We start from the raw sequence: 11,711 nt of genomic DNA, 5'->3' as shown, positions 1-11,711 counted from the left end.
TGATGGACCTCTGCTCCATATTTTTACTTATACTTATACTTTATTTGATTTATATCCCGCCCTCCCTGCTGAGGCAGGCTTAGGGCGGCTCACGGTATAAACCACAACAAACAATTAAAATCCATACAATATCATAAAACTTCACATTCGGTAATTAAAACAGTCAAAACATGATTTGGTGCTAGCCTCTTTGATGTTGATGTATGTTTATCCAATCCCATCTTGAAGCTGGCTATGCTTGCAGCCTCCACCTCCTGTAGCAGTGAATTCCATGTGTTAATTACCCTTTGAGTGAAGAAGTACTTCCTTTTATCAGTTCTAACCCGACTGCTCAGCAATTTCATTGAATGTCCACGAGTTCTCATATTGTGAGAAAGGGAGAAAAGGACATCTCTCTCTACCTTCTCTATCCCTTGCATAATCTTGTAAACCTCTATCATGTCACCCCTCAGTTGACATTTCTCCAAGCTAAAGAGCCCCAAGCGTTTTAACCTTTCTTCATAGGGAAAGTGTTCCAACCCTTTAGTTATTCTTATTGCCCTTTTCTGCACTTTTTCCAATGCTATAATATCTTTTTTGAGGTGCAGCGACCAGAATTGTACATAGTATTCCAAATGAGGCCACACCATTGATTTATACAGGGGCATTATGATACTGGCTGATTTGTTTTCAGTTCCCTTCCTAATAATTCCCAGCATGGCGTTGGCCTTTTTTATTGCAGTCGCACACTGTCTCGACATTTTCAGTGAGTTATCTACCATGACCCCAAGATCTCTTAGTCTGCACCAGTTCACACCCCATCAACTTGTATTTATAGTTAGGATTATTGGCCCCGATGTGCATTACTTTGCATTTAGCCATGTTAAACCTCATTTGCCATGTTGATGCCATGTTAACACCCAGCCTTGACAGATCCCTTTGGAGTGCCTCACAATCCTCTCTGGTTCTCACCACCCTGATCAATTTAGTGTCATCCGTAAATTTATCCACTTCACTGCTTACTCCCAACTCTAAATTATTAATGAACAAGTTAAAAAGCATCAGACCTGGTACTGAGCCCTGCGGTACCCCACTGCTTACCATCCCCCACTAAGAAAATTGCTCATTTATACTCACTCTCTTCCTATTAATTAGCCATTTTTTGATCCACTTAAGAAAACTTCCCTTGACCTGGAAAATTTGAACAACTACAGGCCAGATGCAAATATTCCTTTCCTGGACAAGGTTCTAGAGGGGGTGGTTGCTTATCAACTCCAGTCATTCTTGGATAAAACTGATTATCTGGATCCATTTCAATCAGGGTTTAAGTTTTGGCATGGGAACATCCTTGGTCTCCCTGTATGATGACCTATGCTGGGAGTGAGACGGGGAAACACAACTTTGTTGATACGTCCAGACTACTTGGTTGATACTGTTGACCATGGTATCCTCCTGGAACAGTTGGTTGAGATAGGAATAGGTGGCACTGCATTGCAGTGGTTCTGTTTCTATTTAAAGGGCCACCTCCAGAAGATGGTGCTTGGGGAATGTTGTTCAACCTCATGATCTCTCCAGCATGGCGTTCCTCAGGGGTCTGTCCTATCCCCCATGCTATTTAACACACACAAAACCACTGGAGTTTCGGAGTGCATTGCCATCTGTATGTTGATGACATGCAGCTCTATTTCTCCTTTTCATCGTCAGCAGGTGAGGCTATGGATATGCTAAACCGGTTTCTGTCTATGATGATGGACTGGATGATAGCTAACAAACTGAATCTCAATTCAGACAAGTCTGAGATGCTGTTGGTGGGTGATTCCTTTGAGCCAAATGGAGAGTGTTCAGCCTGTTCTAGACTGGGTTGTGCTACCGCTGAAGGAGCAGGTTCATAGCTTGGGAGAGCTCCATCTCTGTGACTTGAGGCTCGGAATACTTTCTACCAGCTTCAGCCCTATAAACTTAACTTGTTTTTCCTGTTTTGTCTCTACATATCTTAAAATATTTTATCATGTTATATACTGGTTTGCCGTTCAGCCTCTGTCTATAAGTTTGAATGGTTGTCTTCCATTTTGCCCACAAAAGTTCATATCTTCAATAAAACTTTGTGTACAACATAGATACATATTACACTGTTTATCAGCATTCAGTTTTGGTGCAGATTGGGCTAAAATTATATTTGCTAGATCAATGGTGCAGTTGTCACTATAGCTCCTTGTCATCTCAGATCAAACTGAACAGGGGTGTTAAAACAAAGTCGCCCACTTTCTGCTTTACTTTTTAATCTCTCCTTCGAATCCTTAGAGAATCTGTGCAACTAAACAGTATTTAAAGTGGTCCCCAACAACTTAAATTAATTCTTTATGCAGAGAATATTGTCATCTTTACGAGGGACCCAGATAGTTCCAACAAGGAATTAAAGAGGATAATTGACCTTTTCCCCCAAGGCAGTAGGGTATAAACTTAATGTAGAGAAAACAGACGCTTTATTGCTTCATTTAAGCTCTTCTGATATAGTGCTATCAAACTGGTTTTCAAATAATGCAGTTAAATCATTATTATATAACATATTTAGGAGTTAAAATTGGTAGAGATAATTCTGAAATCTGGAAAATTAATTATAAATCAGAAATCACAGACATTGAAGATATGCCTCATACTTGGAAATCTGTTAATCTTTCCATTATGGACTGCATAAATGCAATCAAAATGAAAACGATATTTGCTGGGTAATATTCCTGTAATAATACCTAGGGCTGTTTGGGGTGCTTGGCAAGCAATTATCAATACATTCATTTGGGAAGGCAAGAAGCCTGAAATCTGGTGGCAGTTGCAAGGACTGTTGGTACTCCATTTCTCCCAAGACTTATGTCCTTGGTAAAGCTCTTGAGTTTCTTGCAAAAAACATATCTTTTGATTCAAAACAAAAGGACTCTGTTATTGGGAAATATCAGCGCTTGACACTTTTGTTGACATCATACACAATATAGTACACAAATCTTTAGAAAGGTTTATATCAATGTAAACAATGTCCAGAAGTCCATAAAGTCTACAAAGCCCAGACAAAGACCCTGGAAATTTATTCTTTGTTTCAAATTATTTCTTCTACCAATGGACTGTACTTGACCACAAACAAAAATTAATCTAATGGATGCCTAATGAAGACCTCTTGGTGCAGCAGTTATTTCTCCTTCTGACTTTGACTTTTGTTCTAACTCACTTCCCTTTTTAATTCAAGCTCCTGGACTCAGTCCTGATTCAGGTAGATGAGGAGCTCCATTTAAAAAAAAATATTGAGTATTATTGTGTGGACATGAGAATGGTTCTTTTTGTCTTGGCTGTGATATTATATCATGACTCCTCCCTGTGATATTATACCGTCTCTCCTCTTTTGATATCTATTTAATTGTTAACGCCAATCAGCTACTACGTCGACTTTCTCAGGAAACAGAGTTGAAAGTTGGGTTTAAGTCGGCCCCTTTTCTTGATTATTTAAATCATGATTTAAAGGAGTCATTACAATGATGGCTTAAAGCACATGAACATACAAAGCCACCTTATACTTCATTACAATTGGCCTGTCACGGTCAGTATTGTGTACTCAGACTGGCAGCTACTGTACAGGGTCCTAGGTAGTGGTCTCTCACATCACCTACTGTATAATCCTTATAACTGGACTTGTTGGGGGGAACAGACCTGGGACCTTCTACATGCTAAGCAGATGTTGTGCCACTGAGCTATAGTGCCCCCCCCCCGGTCATAGTGCCAGTTTTCTTTTTTCATATTTTGTGTAGGAATCTTGCAAAAAGTTATAGAAAATAAGTTAACGGCATAAATATGCTAAGCAGAAATGCAACACCCACACTAATATATTTGTCATTTGTAATCAGTCTGGTTTTCACTCTCGTTATATCTGTTTTTCACTCTCGTAGGGGAGGGACGGTGGCTCAGTGGTAGAGCATCTGCTTGGGAAGCAGAAGGTCCCAGGTTCAATCCCTGGCATCTCCAACTAAAAAGGGTCCAGGCAAATAGCATGAAAAACCTCAGCTTGAGACCCTGGAGAGCTGCTGCCAGTCTGAGTAGACAATACTGACTTTGATGGACCGAGGGTCTGATTCAGTAGAAGGCAGCTTCATATGTTCATATATATATGTATATATCTTGCATGATAAATTTTCCATGTTTTGAAATAAACTGTGGTCTTTCACAGAGTTGACCAGGCTCCTGGCTTCTCCCTGTGCTGACAGAGACAACAGGATTCCAGCATCTGCTTCCTCAGGTTTGAACTCCTCAGCACACCCTGTGGAGCAACTGACTGTCAGCCTAATCAATGTTAGCCGCATTATGGAGGACTGGAATGACATTGCCCAGACACCTGCTGATGCTGCCTCCCTGAAGGCTGGACTGCTGCACAATGCCAACAACAATGCCTCTTTAGGGAGCTGGCGAGGCCTGAAGAGCCCTTCTCTTGCTTCCGCTGTCTCCCATTCCAAACTAAGCTACCTGGAGCGCGTGGTGCTGGAGATTGTGGAATCTGAACGTATGTACGTGCGGGATTTACGAAGTATTGTAGAGGTGAGTCTGTCTGCCCTGCATGATGGAAGAGAATCATCCTTAGTCCATCGTTACGCAGTGCACGTAATTATTGTTAAAAAGCACTTTGTATACTCCTTTCCCTCTTGGGTCAAAGAAGTTTATACAGAAGTTTATAACCGAAGCTATAAATGTATCTTTAAACCATGCACAAGAGCTTAAAAGATAAATGTATTCAACTTTTATGTATTCATTTCACTTAAGGATAAATCTTCCATAGTGGGAAGAGAAACAAGACAGCCTTCAAAAATTAATCTTCAGTAGATGGAATGAAAAAAGGCAAACGTGCTGTTATAATAACCAGACACTAATAGTGGTCACGGTCAGTCATAACATGTTCAACAATGCAATCCTATGCAGGTGTGCTGCGCTCTGAGTCCATTAATTTCATTGGGTTTACACTGTTGGAACAGCATCGAAAGCATGGAATCATAGTCTTGGAAGGGACCTCTAGAGTTATCTAGTCCATATAGTCCAAATAGAATGGCACTGAAAATGGACTAATGAATCATCTTATCTAACCACTGTATCCTCTGTCTCTATGGTATTTCCAGTTAAAATACAAGAAATTAGATAAAACACAAGAAAAATAACCTGTCAAAGTAGCTGTGTTACACCTACGTTTAGTATGACATTCAGGGTTTTTTTGTCGCAGGAACTCCTCTGCATATTAGGCTACACCCCGATGTAGCCAATCCTCCAAGAGCTTAAAGGGCCTGATGGAAGCTCCAGGAGGATTGGCTACATCAGGGGGTGTGGTCTAATATGCAAAGGAGTTTCTGCTACAAAACCCTGATGACATTAAACAGGCATGATTTTAAGATGGAGTTGAAAAGATGCCGACAAAATATCATGGACATTGGGGAAGTCCTTGGTCATTCCTAAGGACTTTCCCAAGTTCTTTTGTGCCCCACCAGCCTATGTAGGAAGGAGACACTTTATGTTGCAGAGTGTGTGTGTGTGTGTGTGTACACACACAGTCATGCACATTCACTCAAATATACATATATTCGAGTGAGTGTGTGTGTGCATGTCTGTGCCTGGAAGTCATGGCTGACTTCTGGCGACCCCCTAGTGAGGCTTGGACATTTCTGAGAGGCGGGTTGCTTGCCTGCCTCTGTGTTCCAGCCCTGGTATTCCATGAAGGTCTCCCATCCAAGTACTTGCCAGGGTCAGCCCTCCTTAGCTTCTGAGATCTGACGACATTTGGCTTCCCTGGGCTATCCAGGTCAGGGCACAGAGTTGATATTCTGATCAAAGAGACTTGGTGGACTTCATGTGTGGATATGATCATTGCCTACTGTCACAAGTATCTCCTTTCATCCAGTCTTGACATTGGAATCTCGTCTCCTGTAGCTACACGTGGTCCTGACCTAGGAAATAAGTTAAAATGCACTATAGGCCTTCAGCCTTGGGTATTTCACTGGATAGCATTCTTGTTCTTTTCTCTCAGCGGTGATCTTCACACTTCCACAAGGGGGTATGTTTACAGTTTTTTTTTTTTTCTAGAAGCATGAGAGGTTATCATCTGCCTTATCACACAGCATGTGAACAGTATTGTGTGTACTACTGTGGTTGCCATTTGTCTGCATGCTGTACCCTAAGGCATGTGTGGTTCTGGTGATAACCACTGCCTGTGTTGGGTCGTAAAAATGTGCTTCCCAGGGTAAACTACTGTTAGAGCTATGGGTTCTACCTTGAATGTAATATTCCCAGAGGAACAGATTGGATTGCTGTTCCCATAGCTTCTACATATTTAAGTGGTTGCACGTCTTGGTGTTTTGTCCTGTTTGCTTGCTTTCTATGTGGTAATGCTCATGGCTTGATATGACTTTACAGAATTACTTGGGGAGGATCATAGACACTCAGGAGCTGCTTCTGCGGCCAGAACAAGTCAGTGCACTCTTTGGAAACATTGAGGATATTTATGAATTAAATAGGTGAGTATGACGTGTGGCCACCATGGCTTCCGTGGGATCTCCTGTCTTTCCCCCCCAGTTCTTCTTATTGATTTTCTATCTTAGTTTAAAAATAAATAAAGTGTGAGGTGTCCTTCCATGAGTGGTCCTAACCTCAGCCTTGATCAACACAATACAGCGGAATAGCATAGTAGAATCATGAGATGAAGGAGTTGACTTGTGTTGATTCATACTCTGGGCAAGTGGAGGCAGACCAGGAAACCTCTTGTGACTATGGCGGGTAGCTCCATGAAAATGTCTACTCAGTGTGCAGCTGCAGTGAGAGGGGCAAATTCTGTGCTGGGGCTTATTAGGAAAAACAAAATGGCCGGTATTATAATGCTCTTATATAGATGTATGGTATGGCTGCATTTGGAATCCTGTGTTACAGCTCTGGTGACCCTGTTTCAAAAGGATATTGTAGACCTGGGAAAATTTTGTTAGTCTTCAAGGTGCTCCTGGATTTGCCGCTGCTGCCTCCTCCTCCTTCTTTTCCTTCTTTTCCTTTTATTGTAAGTCTGTGGGGTCAAAAACTGCCTCACAGCTTGAGATACACAGTGCAGTGGTGAGATGCTCTTAGTTGGGGTCTCAAGGCTTCACTGTGACCACCACAAAGAGCTGCTGAGTTGGGAAGAACTGATTGGTTGTTTTACCAGTTGGTGTCTTTTTCTGTGTAACACCAGCCACATTTCCCATTCCTTGGCAACACTGGAAGGCAACACTCCTTGGTCAGGTGAGTATTGTTTCCAAATCTTTGTGTGCTCTGTTGCCTGCTTTTTGCATCTAAATGTGAAGTTGGAGAAGAAAGAGTTTGTTGACCTGCAGCATGTACCCATCCACTTTGAGTGCTTTTGCTGTTCTGCTGCTGTGACTATAAAATACACTGAGACAAAGGCTCCATCGTGTTACCCAAATAGGTGTACACACATCAGGGTTGTAATGTGCAAAGGTGTCCCTTAGTAACATGAAACAAACTCATGTATCTTTTTTTTTTTAAGTATTAATATTTTATTAAGTGTGCCCTTTTCAACTTATTTATACATCTCAAATAAATACATTTCATTTTTTTGCTTCTTACATTCTACAAATCAAACTGAATACTAACGACAAATAAATGAATCCCTTCCTCTTTATCTTATTTTCTTTCTTTACCCGATTTCATCCGATCCCTGTACCACTTTTCCTAATTCTTGTTCTAATCGTAATTATATTCTTTCTTTTGTTTCCAAAGCTTCTTTACTTCTTCACGGACTTCTATCTTTTCATACTTAATTTTTAAAACTCTAACTATCTTCTCTCATGCCTGCAAAAGAAAGCTGGACAGCGTTACCTCCAGAACTGGGTGCTGTAGAAAAATCTCTACAGTTGGAGGTCTAGGGGGGCATGCCTACTACCTCCTTGCTACTCCGTTTGCTTTAACAATTCATTTCCCATTCCCATTTATCATATCTTTATCCTATTTTCTAACTGTATACATATTCTCCTATTAATACTCCTCATGTATCTTGAATGCTGGGATCTTAGCCTATGTATAGCAGATCAGCACTCAGAAAAGATTGTGGGGGAGGGAACGCTCTTAAACACAAGGGGTTTTTATTTTATAAACAGAAAAGAAACCAAATCAATTTATACAATACAGTAGAGCAAACAGAGTTATGAAATGGGGGGGGGGGGAACCACAAAACAGCAAATAAAGCACAAAGATCTTTCCCTAGAGAACTTGCCTGCCTAAAAGGGAAAATAAAACTATAAGAGACAAGGAAGTCTAGGAGCCTGGGGGAAGAAGGGGGAGAGGGGTTGTCCTTTGCTGGAAGGAAGCTACTTGGGGAGCTGAAACTGACCAGGTGGGGGAGGGAGGTGCAGTGCGAGGTCTATGTGGAAGAGTTGAGGTTGGAGAGATGAGGCCGGGGGACAGAATAATTCCAAAACCAGCTTAGAATTGGGGCTGAAGGGGGGAACTTTTAATACCTTTTGACCCAAGATGAGGAGGGGAAGGGGGTGTGGGCGTCAGGATGCAGGGATAATAAAAATGCAATCTTTCAAATATGAGGCAGCCTGAAAAGACATCCTTTGTCTATATGGGGTATGAGTGGGGGTTCCTTTTGGCATGGGAAGTGTCATAAACGTTCCCTTAGGGAGACCGGGGAGTTAGATCTTTGGTTGGGTTCTTGTCTGTCCAGTCATTTAGATACTGAGTATTTTGTTGGAATCACCCATTGATTATTGTTTTGAAAATCTGGGTTGTTACTAGGGATCAAATTATCTGGGAGGAGGCTCCAGGGTCTTTGGGGAAAATGGCCCTTGATTAATCCCTCTTAGGGTGGGCTTTGCATGGCCGATAGAGGAGCTGCCCTACATCCCTTTCCTTATTTGGTGTGACTCACTGCCCTTTGATATCGCTTAAATTCAGGCTCCTTTCATCAATCCTAGGTGAGGTGTACACACTGAAAGGTATACGTGTACAAAAGGGAGAACAAACCAAGACAAAATGGGAGTCACCAAGGTTGATGGTCTCAGGGGTGGGATGCCTGGCTGACTGATTGACTGTTCTTTCTCCCTCACTCAGTGATCTCCTGCATGACCTAGACAGCTGCCACAATGACCCTGTAGCTGTGGCAAGATGTTTTGTGGACCGGGTAAGGAGACGAGATGGGTCATGGTCATGGGTTGACTTGGTTTGATGGTGGTTGATTGAATGCCATGCCTGATACTATTGTGTGAGCCCTTTGTCACCCATATGTGGGTGCTTTCACTGAAGAGATCAGGGTTTAGTGCACCAGTACATAGGATGAAAGAGTATATGCGAAGGTACATGGTGCAGCAGTCTTACTGAAACCAAGGACTTTTGGGTTTGGGTGGTACCTGTATGGGTTTGTCTGGGAACCCAGTGTATTCTGTCATTAGGGAATAGGTGGTATATAAATGTACTGAATACATTTTTAGGGAACAGGTGTTTGGCAGTTGAGTATTCATCAGTGTTCTTCCTTTATTCCCTTTTTCTTCAACAGAGCCAAGACTTTGATATCTACACTCAGTACTGCAACAACTACCCAAAGTGAGTAGCCATCGCAGTGTAGAAAGCAGCAATAATCTCATGGTGCCATGGGATAATGTATTCTCCCCTAATAACAGAATAGTCTTCAACTCAAGAATTTCTGGCCAACCTCTGTCTTGGTTTGGATGTAATTGCTAGGTATGTTTTGTTCCTATACAACTAAGCCTGGGGGAACTCTTAGATTTCTTCCCCCCACACACCCAGAAAATTATCAGACAACTCACAGTTTGCTGTTGCATCCAAACTAACAAAATGTGGTTTACCCTTGCTCTTCAAATCAAGATTTCAAAACCGTGGTTTCTGTCTAAAGAAACCATGATTTCTGTCTGAAATCCTGGTCTTCAGGGAAAGAGTAAACCATAGTTTGCCAGTTAAAACATAATGGCAAGCTACAAGTTGTCATGAAAGCAGAAATCGCTGGTAAGCTGCTCAAGGGAACGGAATCACACGCCTGAGGAAAAAGAAATCATATGTCTGAGGATTCCCTCACTCCCCATTTGTTGATATAATGACAAATTATGGTTTGTACTTGCATTTGAACCAAGCCAAGTGTCATAGTTGAGTGAAGGTTAACTGATAGGCAAGGTTGTGTTGTTTTCTGTGAAGTGAAACCTCAGATCCAGCACAATGAGTAACTGAACTCTTCAGTTTATTTAAATTATGCAAATCTGCTTACTTTTCATGATTTATTTTGTTTATGCTAGTCGTAACAAGAGGGAAAGAATGAAGTATGGTAATGAAGGTACACTCCTAACCTCAGGAAACCCTGCTCATTGTTCCTCCTCTCCTTTCCACTTCCACACAATTTCATGAGGTGTTGTTCAAATAATCCCTTTTCCTCCATTTGCGTAATGAGGTGTTGTTCAAATGTTTTCATATGCCTTCATTGTCCTGGCTTAGAATGGTGCTTTTATCGCTTGATTTACAAAGCTAGCACTTTGCATTTTCCAGGTTTGGAATCTCTGTACAGCCATGAACACACTGTATAATTTTAAGGCACACTATCATCTGTTGGATTCCTTTCCCATCTGTACAATGGAAAGGTTGCCCCCATCTCACTGGCATGTGTAGATGAATGAGGTGTATGGGTTGTGAAATGCTAAATGTGCTGTGCAATTTATATATCCTAGAAGAAAATACTTTGCAAAGTGTTTCTAGACTAGAAATGGCTGACAGTTATAGCCTCTTCTAAAGCTTTGGAGAGCCCGAAAGATTCTACAAACCCTTTGGAGAGATGGTTGCACTCAGGAGGAGAGAGCTTTTCCTTGCAGTAGGTTGGATCTTCTAACCTCCCATACTAGGTGATGGGAAATGTCTGCAGGAGTGAAAGGATGTGCCACATTGCTGTGATGCTTTTCTCTGTTAGTTTGCTTGACATCCTTCTTTCAGATTCTTGCATCACAGGTACCTTCTGTGGGGCATTTGAATCTGTGCCAGTCAGTTCTTCCTTTGAGGGTATTATGTGTGTTTTGAATCTGGCACCATTAATAGAGTCTGGTTCTGGCCTTTCAGCTCTGTGGCAGCTCTAACCGAATGCATGAGGAATAAACAACTGGCCAAGTTCTTTCGTGAGAGGCAAGAACAAATCCGCCATTCCTTGCCTCTTGGTTCCTACCTCCTCAAGCCTGTTCAGCGCATCCTGAAATATCACCTTCTTCTCCAGGTAACCTTCATGACGACTCTGGGTTGTTTGCGTTCTTCAAATTTGTGATGTTGGGATCTTGCAGTGGCATCTTAATTCTTAATTCTGAAGAATAAATATTTGTATTACTTTATAATATTCATATTCCTCCTGAACTGCAGTAGTGAACTGCCCAGATTTATGTTCTAGGAAAAAAAACAACCTCCCAGAGATACAGAAAAGTTATAAAGTATATGTTGGCATAATTGGGGAGTTTATATAGGGGTTATCATTTTGTGGGCATGGCAATCACTTTTGCCCATGTGTGCTACATACCGGCAAATATATTGTGGGAATTAGTTATGCAAGAGTCTGATTTCCCATCAGGTCTCTTTTTTCAGAATCAGTCTTAAAAGTCATACTTCTGTTAGGGAGCTGAAACTGCATGTTCTTGCCTAATAAAAAAGAGTTATACTTTATAGTTAAATAAAACCATTAGCTCAAAGAA

General features: G+C 41.5%; 1 protein-coding gene across 1 annotated transcript in view; it reads left to right on the top strand.

Annotated features, from left to right (window-relative positions):
- The first annotated feature begins 1,652 nt into the window (after positions 1–1,652).
- PLEKHG3 (pleckstrin homology and RhoGEF domain containing G3) overlaps positions 1,653–11,711 on the top strand; it is a 29,067-nt gene continuing 19,008 nt past the window's right edge. Inside the window, exons 1-6 of the mRNA XM_060262438.1 lie at positions 1,653–1,686; positions 4,187–4,551; positions 6,409–6,509; positions 9,094–9,163; positions 9,536–9,582; positions 11,095–11,245. Coding sequence (XP_060118421.1) covers positions 1,653–1,686; positions 4,187–4,551; positions 6,409–6,509; positions 9,094–9,163; positions 9,536–9,582; positions 11,095–11,245 — 768 coding nt within the window. The remainder of the gene's footprint in view (positions 1,687–4,186; positions 4,552–6,408; positions 6,510–9,093; positions 9,164–9,535; positions 9,583–11,094; positions 11,246–11,711) is intronic.

Source organism: Heteronotia binoei, chromosome 21, assembly GCF_032191835.1.
Source record: "Heteronotia binoei isolate CCM8104 ecotype False Entrance Well chromosome 21, APGP_CSIRO_Hbin_v1, whole genome shotgun sequence".
NCBI classification, from domain to species: Eukaryota; Metazoa; Chordata; class Lepidosauria; order Squamata; family Gekkonidae; genus Heteronotia; species Heteronotia binoei.
Note: the sequence above shows the minus strand (reverse complement) of the source record. Positions and strands in the feature narration are given on the sequence as shown.